This window comes from Protomyctophum bolini (genome assembly GCF_963924005.1).
Source record: "Protomyctophum bolini genome assembly, chromosome: 2".
Taxonomy (NCBI): domain Eukaryota; kingdom Metazoa; phylum Chordata; class Actinopteri; order Myctophiformes; family Myctophidae; genus Protomyctophum; species Protomyctophum bolini.
In genome coordinates this window covers 30,947,866-30,960,092 of record NC_137863.1, presented here as the reverse complement: position 1 = coordinate 30,960,092, position 12,227 = coordinate 30,947,866, and the positions used below count along the sequence as shown (strand labels likewise).

General features: G+C 43.3%; 1 protein-coding gene across 2 annotated transcripts in view; it reads right to left on the bottom strand.

Annotated features, from left to right (window-relative positions):
• Positions 1-12,227, bottom strand: part of asic1b (acid-sensing (proton-gated) ion channel 1b) — a gene marked incomplete at its 5' end in the record, with an annotated part of 243,316 nt that overhangs the window by 63,491 nt on the left and 167,598 nt on the right. The window contains one exon of one of the 2 annotated variants that reach the window (XM_080786116.1): positions 6,352-7,032. The exons of the other annotated variant lie outside the window; for it this stretch is intronic. Coding sequence (XP_080642242.1) covers positions 6,352-7,032 — 681 coding nt within the window. Of the gene's footprint in view, positions 1-6,351; positions 7,033-12,227 lie in introns of those variants that run through there. 2 annotated transcript variants of the gene reach the window in all.

The window sequence follows — 12,227 nt, the reverse complement described above, 5'->3', positions numbered from 1 at the left end:
AGTGCCCTAGTTCCATTACCGGTCCACCGGACCATTTGCTGAATATCATCCCCAAACCCCCACCCTCTCTGTGTTTCCTGTCTCTCTCCACGGTCACTGATAAGGACAAACAAACAAACCCCCGAGTAGCGGACTGTGTTTGTGACGATGCAGAATGAAACGTGTCCGAGGTGTCTCACTCTCAAAGGCAAAGCCCTGCATATGGCCTCAAGGCTCGTTTCTTATTTTATTGTAGTTCATTAGGCTGAATCGGACAAAACTAAATGTGTTCCATTTCATTTGCAATAAATATCCCCTTGTAGTTGGTGATCACTAATGTTATACTAGTGTATACTGGGTATCTACTATCAATGCATACAGTACGTGCATACGTACCTGCAATTACTGTAATATCATATGCATCTACCGTATATACAGATACAAATGTCCCCATCTTTCTGCACATTTTCCCATTGCTACTAAACGTGTCTATATACCTTTTACAATGTAATATAGGCCTATATTAATGCCAAATGGTTTATATTTATTAACAATTAACAACATTTAGCATTTTGCCAAACTAGTAAAACAAATAAAGCCCTCTTGAATCTTGATTTGAATTTCTATAGTATCCACTGTGAAGTCGCCGGGAAAGGGCTAGCAGCTCATACATACACACAGGGACAGGGAAAGGGCTAGCAGCTCATACATACACACAGGGACAGGGAAAGGGCTAGCAGCTCATACATACACACAGGGACAGGGAAAGGGCTAGCAGCTCATACATACACACAGGGACAGGGAAAGGGCTAGCAGCTCATACATACACACAGGGACACGCAGAGAGTGTTAGAGGGGCGGGGTCCGTAAGAGGGCACTTTTGGACAAAAATAGCGGATCTACAAGCTCACAACGTCGAGAGCTTGTAGATCGGCTATTTTCGGGGCGCAACCCAGCACTCTTTAGCGGAGATGCGGTGTGTGTATGACATGGATTTATAAACACATTTGTTCAACGTAAAATGCTGCGTTCCAAGTTCATTCTCCTGGACGCTGCCTTCCGGCGTGGCATGGAAAGGAGTGGCATTTGCATTTCTTCCACCATAGTAAAGGTTGCATTCATTCGTGGTCTGGAGAGGGCAGTTGTTTTACAGACGGGTAAAAGGGCAGGGGCTGAAGCCCCCTTTGTTGTCTATGTGTGCACGTCCCTGCATACACACCCCTAGAAAGTGTGCTGCTTCATCAAGACCCCCCCCCCCCCCCCCTCTAAATGCCACTGGCCTCAGCTGGATAAACGTTCAGCTCTATGATCCTTAAACGGAAATCAAAGGGCTCATTAGAGATCATTAGAGATGGGATTAAAAGGAATTTCCGGGACATTAGAGGCCGACAGTTTTGTAGAAACCACTCTTGTACAAAAAGAAAAGAGTGGTTTCACAGCTGTGGAAACTCTGACAGAGAGCTTCTCCCAGAGTCCACCATGATTCCAAAAGGATTGCAACACTGCCCCCTTGTGTTCACAGGGAGAAGTTGGTATACTTTAATCGGTAAGAGGGAGGTGAACATCTGCCAGAGCGGAAATTAACTTGATCATCCCCAGTGATAAGATGGGAATCCAAATCATTTATTTTATCGATAACGTTCTCGCTGCCAAAACAGTTTTTAGAATAAGATTACGAGAGGGGAAAACGCAGACTCCTGCGAGTCTGCGTATAATTACTTTAGTGGTATGCACAGGCGTTTAGAGGGGCAGGTGCTCAAGTGAAAAATGGCACCATGCAGCGCGTGGAACCGGCCGGTTGCCTTAATAGTGTGAGATTTATAGATTTTGGGGCATATTAGTTCCGTGCAATGTTTTTCATTTTGAGCGAAAGTATTTCAACCTCACTAAAGGAAGAGGTTCATCAGTAGATTCGAGCTCAGTGCTTGCAATCATGTGGTGGAAAGTAACTAAATACATTTACTTAAGTACTTATAAGTACAATTTTGAGGTAGTTTTCCTTTAATGGTGTATTTCAAAATTGCAGTACTTTTACTTCTACTCCACTACATTTCAGAGGCAAATATTGTACTTTTACTCCATTACAATTATTTGAAAACTTTAGTTACTTTTTAGATTTTGATTAGTATTATAAAACAATAACATACATTAACCACTTCAGCCCTATACATTTCGACCATTTGAAAATAGCCGATCTACAAGTGACGCATTTAAAAACGTACTTCTACATTGCAGTAATTGATGAAGAAATGCTAGGACCTTTTCCACCACTGCTTGCAATATACGGCTATGTTTTGCATCACAAAGGGCACATTCAAATTAAACTGGAAATGGAGAATAAAATGCCAAAGAATTAACAGCAGGGAAGCTTGCAGTCAAGCAGCATTCATATTTTATGATATGGTGATGTCACCTCCTAGAGCAGTAGTTTTCAAACAGTGGTCCTTGAGGGGGTTCCAGGTGGTCCCCAGCTAAATGATAAGAGAGCTGGTAACCAAATGGATCCCCATAGAGCCCATACAATCATTGTATGCTCTCAAGAGTTACATTTTTGTTAAACAACTGCGTCTACACAATTAGAGAATGTAGAATAATTTATATTTTGATTGACATTTGCCAACAGCATGCAGGAATTGTGGACACAATCTTATCCAACTAACAAAATATCCTTTAGTTTTGGGTCTGAGAGGCTAAATGTCATCAAATGGTGGTTCCGTGGCTCAAATGCTGAAAAAAGAATGGGCCTTGCTTGATGTGAAAAGGGTTGAAAAGCACTGTCCTAGAGGAAAGGTAAAACTCGCCATCTTCAAAACGGAGACAATGTAATGACAAGCAGTTTATCACAGAGTCAACCCTATTTTCATCTTATTGTCATCTGACCCTCTAGATGGGAGATACTGTATGGGGGGGGGGGGGGGGTCACCCACACGGACAATGCTGCTGTCTATATGAAACTGGAACTGAAATGAAAGGTCCAAAAGTTCTGTAGCTGGCTTCATACTGTATTATGGCCTCTTTTTATATATCCAAATGGTTTCAAATGCAACCTTTCCGGGGTCATAATATGATACAAAGCATTTTGTAAATGAATGAACCATTTGAAGGACAAGCACAGCACTCTGGAACCTTTTTGTTTTTTTTAACTTTTGTTTTTTTTATCCCACGATTTTGTAACCCATTTTTCACCCCTGTGTCAATCATCTAATGTGATCCTGGGCTCTACACACCCTCCACCAACCTAGTCCCCATATATGGGGGACATGGGGAGAGCAACAGACTTGAACTCATGCTTCATGCCCGAGTGTCCAAGTTGCTCCTTTACACCTGAACCTTTTTCGTTCCATAATTATGACACTTTTTTTTTGTAAGAGTGATCCATTCTGTGGGGGGGGGGGAAAGGGCTGGGTCTCTTTGAAACATACAGTACTACTGTACATACGATGTAGCTGTTTTCTGACAAACTGGGTAATACACCACTATGGGATAAAATATAGAATATGTTACTAAGAATAAAACAACATTTTGCAACGGCAATTGAAATCAATCATTAAATAACCATATGTTACAAACCTTGACATTATTAATGACTTACTTATGTAAGTAGCTCAACTGCAAGGTAAATGCCTGTGCGTGCGTGCGTCTATAATCAATCGGTCTGTCTATCTGTAGATATCCATCCATATATAATGTATACGTACCACGTCAATACATCCCATAATAGGCTTGGGAATAATGACATTACTCTTTACCCTGATACAATTCCTGAGGATACAACTCCATAAAGGAAGTGCTGAACCGCAAGTATTTACTTCCTCGCTGTCGGGCAGTGTGTGCGGCAAGACCTGGCATTTAATTTTCCTCTCCCTTGAAAGCATTCCCTTTCCGACTGACTGTCTGTCTGTGAGTGTGTGTGCGCGTCTGCGCGTGTGTGTGTGTGTGTGTGTGTGTGTGTGTGTGTGTGTGTGTGTGTGTGTGTGTCTGTGAGAGCCTGAGGGCCAGCAGGGTAAACAGACACATGCTCTTGAGGAGACAGGACGAAGGGCGAAACCGGAGCCGCCGGGCCGCGCGGCCTGGCTCTGATAGTGGATGCTGAGTTTGATGGAAAGGCAAGCCGTCTAACGGGCCGAGGGAGGGGAGGGGAGCAGGAAGCCAGGGGGTTTGGCTCGCTGCTCTGAGGGGGGCTCACATTCTGCTGCTGCCCCAGGACTGAGAAAAACTCTGTAACCGGAGCCTTAATACCTTGTCCGCAGGGCATTAACCAAAGCCCAGCTATATTGAACGAGCACGAAACATCATTTGCAAATGTGCCTGCGCGCGCGCGCGCACACACACACACACACACACACACACACACACACACACACACACACACACACACACACACACACACACACACACACACACACGTGTGAATTCTGAAGTCTTGTCTTAGTCGAGGAAATAACAAAATCTTAGTCTTTTAGTCTTCGAGTCTTAATCAACGAAATGAACACTGAGACACGCACAGGAGGATAGACAAGGGCACACAAATACGTGATACGAAGAAAGAGAGAGTTGAAATAGAGATGGAGAGAGAGCGAGACCACAAAGAATGAGAGATAAATAAAACAATCAAATAGCTCTTCCCTCCCTCTATGCCCCTGATACCAACAGGCCATTATCAGTCTCATATTATAAACAGCCACCAACAAATATCACATCATAATGTTGTTATCAGTGCATGCATGGCTGCCAAACGAACCCATTACGCATGAATGCCAAGCTGCCAGTATATCTTTAGGCCTTAATATCTTAAAACATCCTTTGAATGTTCAAGTATGCCGGCAGTGGAGACCGACAACTATGGTACAAGTATGCTAATTAAATACAATTCTGAGTAGACCTGATGTCTGTTCTTTAACTTGAGCTCTGTTCCTTCAATGTGTTATTTATATAACTCCGTCATCCAGCTAGTCCAGGAGCTGCCGCTTGTAGCGCAAGCAATCGATGATTACATTAGTAGAGGACTGTAATAGAGAGGGGCTCAGGTTAATGGTCAAAGACTGAGTTTCATTCCTTTGGGACTAGACAGGGAAATTAAACCTTGTCAATTATTGGGAAATGGCTCCTTAGCATTTGTGCGTGTATACACACATGTGTTGACATTAAGCCTACCCTACACAATCAAATCCTCAGTGTTAATTGACCTCTGAGAGCGTGCAAATGGTACCAAGTTACATTGTGAGGATATTTCTGTGTATAAATGCTGTGTATATGTGTCTAAAATGGGAAGTGTGATATCTACACACATTTACACTTTACATTTCTTGAACGTCCTTTAGCAGTCAGTGCAGACCTGTCTATATCTGTGCAAAGGTCATGGAAATCAATAGACAGATGGTAGGATATTAATTGTCGACACAACAAACGCAATTTGTATTCCACTTGCGTCTCTCAGCTGTGAATGCTCAAAGGAATGCAGCAACCAGAAAACAAGCCTACTGTGGACATCAAGAAACCATGCAGCTCCTATTGCTCTGAGAATAACACAAATGATTTCCTCAACAGCAGATATCTATGACATTTGATCTTCGATTTGAACAACCCTTGTTTAACTGGGCAGAGGGACTAAGAACACATGATTACATACGACAGCGGTCATCGTAATAAGTGTCTGAATTGGCCCTGAGTAATGAGGGCAAGCATTTTGGTTTGCAATTTAGACTTTGGACACGTAAAACGTGATTACTAAGTTCAAGAGTATAAGCTAAATCTAGTTTCAAAGTGCTAGCCTGGCATTAGAGCAATTTATCACAACAAACAGTGGCACAGTCTATGTTCTGTCAACTCCGAACAGATATATGCGTTCTGCTATTCCCTGATACACACAAATCAACATTTTGTCCGTCCCATATTTCCCTAGAAATTAATTTAAAACACGTCAAATTTATAAGAGTAGCACAAATTGTTACTAAACAAGTAGTATCTACTGTATAGGTTAGAATATGCAAATTAAATCTACACATAATTTAATCTATTCAAATGACAATTTAAAGTTTTTCTTTCAACCATCATTTAGCCATTAAGATTGGAAGCCCTTTTCAAGAGTCTTTCTTGGCCAAGACATCAGCATCAAGAAAACATTTCCAACAATTAATATACAAGAAACTATCGCACAACACACTCACAACGAATAACTTCTCAGTCTGAAATAAAAATTAGTTTAATTTTCTGAAATGGCAACGGTCCAACAACAGCACACCGCTGCTTAAGTTGAAGACGCCCTATTGTTGGAGAATAATTTTCATGACATATGTACTATTTGTTACTGATTTATTAAAAACAGTAACAAAGGGTCTTGTTACACCCATTAGGTTCCCTAATGCCCCCTACCTCTCTGAAGTGCTCGGGGCCACACTCCAAGCCCCTGAATTCACACTCCAGCAGGATATCCTCGATGCGGTGCCGCGTGCGGTTGAAGAACTCGTCGAGGCTGAAGCGAGACCCCGGGGGACGGTCGGGCTCCGGGGCCAGCGGGATGCCGGGCGCCATGTTGTCCTCGTAACCCAGCAGCGGGCCCATGAAGATGAGGTCGCTGTAGCTGATCTGGGACTTCCGGAACGTGTTGAAGTTGCACATGGTGATGGCGGGGAAGGTCATGTTGTCCGCCACCCGCTCGTCCAGCATGGTGATGTGGTCGTACTGCAGGTAGTAGATCACACGGTCCGCCACCTGCATGATGAAGGCGGAGAGGGCCAGCGTGAAGACGATGCCCCACAAGCCCTGGCGGATGCTGCACGACTTGTCCTCCGCGAAGATGTGGTTGGCTCCGTGGAGCGAGCATCCGTCGAAGAACGCGGCGATGCCGTCCACTTCGCCGACCTCCTCCTCCTCCTCCTCATCTTCATCGTCGCCACCGATGCCGTCCGTCTTGTCTCCCCCCTCGCGGTAGTCCCGTGAGTCCCCGTCGCCATAGCCCTTATTCACCCGCCTGTAGTGGTCCTCGAAGCCCGGTCCCCGGCCGGGCTCGTCGTCGGCCGCGAAGGAGATGGTGCACATGATCCGGACAGGCATGGTGGCGGCGGCTGGATGACGAGGCTAATAGTGTGGGTGATGTCGGTTATCAAGTCCAATGCTCAGTCCGCAGCAGTGGCTGATCCTGAGCCTTGCACAGCTTTAAAGAAAACAACTGGATAATGTAATAATTCAACAGCAAAAGTAAGGATATGCTTGTTCAGAAGTGGCAGTTGATGCAAAACAAAAACCCCCAAAAATGCATTTGGAAATCATCCATTGACGCATCGATAACTTCAACCGACGGATGAAATAGGGATGAAATCCCAAGCTACACAATTTAAAATAAGTGTCAAAGAAAATAGAAAACCAAAATGAAAAGTTAATTTGAGTTGCAGAGCAAAGTCAAGACTGCATCAGCCAGTATTTAAAAAAAAGCTGCACAATCACTCAATTCCATCCGTTCGCATCTGTTGGGGCGGTGGTTCTAATGAGAGAAGGATATCTTCAATCTGGATCTGTCCTTCTCTCTGTGGGGCAGATTCACCTCAGAAGTAGAAGAGGAGGCAGGGAAGGAAGGAAGGAGGAGGAGGGAAAAGGAGTACCGCCGGACACAGAATACTCCCTCAGAGCCCACGCTACAGGTCACCGGGCTAGGGCAGAGTTTCACCATTTACAGGAAACACAGCTTTGACGCAGAGCAAAGAGTCAGAGATCAGCAGCAGCCAATGTGCTGTGTAGAAGGAAAGAAAAAGCACAACATTTCTGCTGAATTTGGTGTTCGGAATGAGCTCGATCTCCTCCCTTCCTCAAAAGACTTGCCTCATCGTGGTTATGTAATCAAATGTCAGTGGTAACTGGATGGGCATGCCTGCATGACAAAGCCATTCTTCTGTTGTGGCATCATGGAGCCTTCCCGGTACCTGCCTTTACCCTGTCGTTCATTCAACCTGTTCAGGCTGGGAATGATTCTCTTTCAATGGTACCTGGATGGATCTCTGACTAAAGCGTTGTTCTGTGCAGCCTACTCTGTTAAGCCAGCTTGCTCAGATATCTTAACCAAAGCACTGAGGTTAGCAGAAAAGGCGGAATCAAACAGTAGGTCCAGACTACTACTGACAAGGAATGGAGAGACAGCTGTATTAATATTGTGCCTATACAAGATTATCCAGGAACGGCTGCAAGGAATGCTTCTGTTCCAAGTAGGCACACAATTATCCGGGATTTCGGAACATTACTTTTCAACCCTCATCAAACCCTGTACACTCATTGCCCCATTGCACCCTTGGATCTCTCTATATGGAGCTGACCTGTTCTGACATTCCATATGTTGATCTGACTTCATCAAACCCTGTACACTCAAGACACGCTCCATATATGGCCAGACCTCATCAAACCCTGTACACTCAAGACACTGCCAACGCTGCCACCCTTAGATCTCCATATATGGAGATAACCTGTTCTGATATTCCATATGTTGATCTGACCTCATCAAACCCTGTACACTCAAGACACGCTCCATATATGGCCAGTACAGAATTCATTCCATATGTTGATCTGACCCCTCCCATGCCAAAGCCACCAGCGCTCACCCAGCAGCCTGCCGTCGCCCAGACGGATACGTGGACGTGACCTCGCCCTTACTGGACTTACTGGTCATATGTGGATATTATCAGTTATTTGTATATTTGTTATTTAAATATATATTTCATTGAATTTGTATGTTTGTATGTATTATTTGAATAATGTAAGGCAAATATGGTCCTCAGCCCACAGGGGACTTGACTCCCTATGAAAGCCTCAGGACTGTGGATTTAATAGGAATACGTTTCACGTTCACGCAACACAGACGCCAACTCTAGAATTCAAGAGATAAGACGTTGACAGAACGAACAGCCATTAAAAGTTGTGGCCTAAACAAGAAATTAATTTAAAAAGGTCATTTCGTCGTCTTTTTTCAATCTAACGGCTCATTTTGCAGACTATACTCTCCTTTAAATGACACACTCATAGCTCTGAGAGGTTTGGGGGGGGAATTAGATTAGTCAAAAACGGGTAGATGAGAAAACACGGCACTCTGACGAAGGCTTAACAGCCGAAACGCGTATAGGCCTGTCTTTTTTTATGCTCTTTGCCGAGCTTATGTCATCTAAACAAAGGCTTTTTAGTTGACTGTAACCTCCTTTTGTAGTACCATTTTCGAACCCTCGCCATTGAGCACCCGTTTAAAGCTTTTACAACCACACGGACCACGGCAGCGCTTCTTCTTCTTTATATTCACAGAAGAAAACGTACTGTATCTTAAATGGAGCATCTCAATGTTGCTGCATTGAGATGAATGCAGTTTCCCAGTGGCGGTGTTGGTTTGCGATATGAAAAAGGAAATGTAGGAAAATGATCCGTCTGTATTGATCCCGGGCTCCATTAGAGCTTAAGAGATTATTTTCAGAAACATGACGGTAACAGGAGGATGACCAGCGCTCCACCCGGATAATCTTTGCCTGCAAGATGCTGGAAGCATCGATGAGTCCAAACTGATATAGGAGAGAATTCCGCACACTTAGAAGATGACGATGGTGCCAGAAGGTGAAACCTTAGACCCATTTAGGACGAATCACAACACTTGCTACAGTAACCCATGGCGGTATCGGCCGGCAATTGAAACTATAAAACTGAATCAAAAACACATTAGCTTAACAGGTTTGCTGCGCTTTAAAAACCATAACAATAACATTGTTATGTTTCTTGCGAGCATTTCCTAAGCATAATTATATTAGGGAATGGCCACAAGAGACAGGAGGAGGTTTGGTCAATATGCGGTTGACTTAAAGACTTATGATGACTATACGAGTTTTCCTTTAGCCGACACTGCAGTAATGCCTGATTCATGGATAGCCTACGGCAGTGGTTCCCAAAGGGGGGTCCGGGGACCCCCAGGTGTCCTTGAGGGAGTTCCAGGGGGTCCCCCGGCTAAATGATAGTTTGGAACCAAATGGACTCTTATACAAATGTACACTCTCAGAATTAAATTAACAGTGGTTTTACAATATAAATTGGGGGGTTCCAGATATAGAAAAGCCCTTAAATGGGGTCTGTAGACTAATGCATGTCAAACTGGGGGTCCTTGAAATTAAACGGGTTGAGACTTGAGAATCACTGCTAGAGCCATAAAAATCTTCTCTTATTGGGGTCCCTGGCATATGTTTTCAAATGGGGGGGTCCGTGGGATAATTAGTGTTAATTTGGGGGTCCTTGATATGCGGTACCAAGCTTGACCAAACGCAAATAAAGTCACCCCAGCTCCATGTCTTCCAGCGAAACTATAAAGCCAATTAATATGCACATAATATTAACATCCTATATTTGACCTTTGGCAATGTGTGATATTGCTGCAGGGCCAGGGGAGAGTACAATGTTTAAAAAGGCAGTGCAATAACCCTACCCAATGAGTCTTACTTGTTTCTCCTTAACCCCTATCGGATGTGAGGGGCCATCAGATCAATTCTGATCTATTCTTGTCCTGAGTTCACCTTGACATGCACTGATGTTGACAACCACCAGATGGCAGCAACGGCACATCAAATCCACGTATTATTTTTGTTGCTTCTAATCTGAACTCTTAAAATGTTCAGAGGTGGCAAAAGTACTCACTTTTTAAAATACTTTACAAAATGTACTCGAGTAAAAAGTACAGGCAAAGTATTGGCAAGTACTCATTATGCAAAATGTCCCATTTCAAGTTTCAAAATGTATAAAAGTCTTCTGAAAATAGCTGATCTACAAGCTCACAATGCCTCGCACAGCGAAGCATTTTGAGCTTGTAGATGGGCCAAAATGTGTAAATATAGGGTTTAAATGGTTAATGTATGTTTTGTAATAATAATAATCAAAGTAATTAGTAACTAAAGTTTTCAAATACATGTAATAGTAAAAGTAGAGTAGAGGTAGAAGTAAAAGTATTGGACGTCACATTGGAAATACTCAAGTAAAGTAAAAATACTATATATATATATTTCTTTTACAGTACAGTACTTAAGTAAATGTACTTCATATTATTTAAACTATATATCAAATGGCGTCTTTATTTTGAAACTAAAACTTGATTATATACATGGGGTGAAATATGTCCGCCCCCATAAACAGAGTTTATAGGACATTCAGTGCTCAAGTGGAAATGGGCCTCATAACTGAAGTGGAGCAATTAAGATGATCTCAGGCAATTTAATTAGCGTCTGTGAATAGGCAGCTCCCTTCTGAAGCTATCGAACATGAAGCAAAGACTGATTTGTAGGCTCTCACAGAATAATTGAATGAATCTTTGCATTAAACAAATTTCAATAGTGTTTCACCATTGAAAGAACCAGAAATCATTGCTATATTGAGGATGTAGCAAGGATTTCTGGTTCTGTCAATGGTGAAAGACCGCTGTGACTGCCGTCACCATCTCCAGATGATCACTGCCAACGGACCCGCCTTTTTGACATCCCGTCCCTATTTTGGGCAAGTCCTAATATTGTACGTGAACATTCAACAAAAATAGCCGATCTACAAGCTCACATCGCATCATGTTATGATGTGTTGTGAGCTTTGAAAATTGTCTAGGTTTTGGTAAAGAGAAATAGTGTATACAGGCTACAGGGGGGAAAAAGGAGGGGGCCAAGCATAGACCCCTGGAGGATAAAGTAGTTAACAGCACTAGTATCTGAGCTCTGTTCTCTTCTCTCATCCTTTTGGGTACATACTATTTGTGTCCTAAGCTCTAAAGTGAACTCTCAGTACAAAGGACACCTGTTGTGTGCGTGTGCGTGCAATATAGAATGTAGAATAACATGTTATTTAGACAGATGGCAGATTGGCATCCTCTAGTTTGTAGTTTCAATGCACAGATGATGTATTTTGTGATATGAAATATGATACAGTTTAGAGTAGACTTATGCTGTAGGTTCTTGGCGTACCTATGATCCTAGATCACTGAGGCACTACAGTGACTACACTGTCTCCATAAGTTTGATGTACTGTATGTGTTCGCCTTGCCTTCTGCAAGTGGCTCTTGATAAAGTTTGCTTAATTGTAAATGTGTGTGCAGGCTGTATGCGTGTTGTTGTTGCTGCTGCTTCAGGTCATAAGGTGGCAGTGTTGTCGTGCTGTTGTCAGGCCAGCCACACACACACACACACACACACACACACGGCAGATGGGAGCAACAGCTCCAGCGTTTCCCTTGCAGGTCCCTCGTTCTCACGACGAGCCCCACT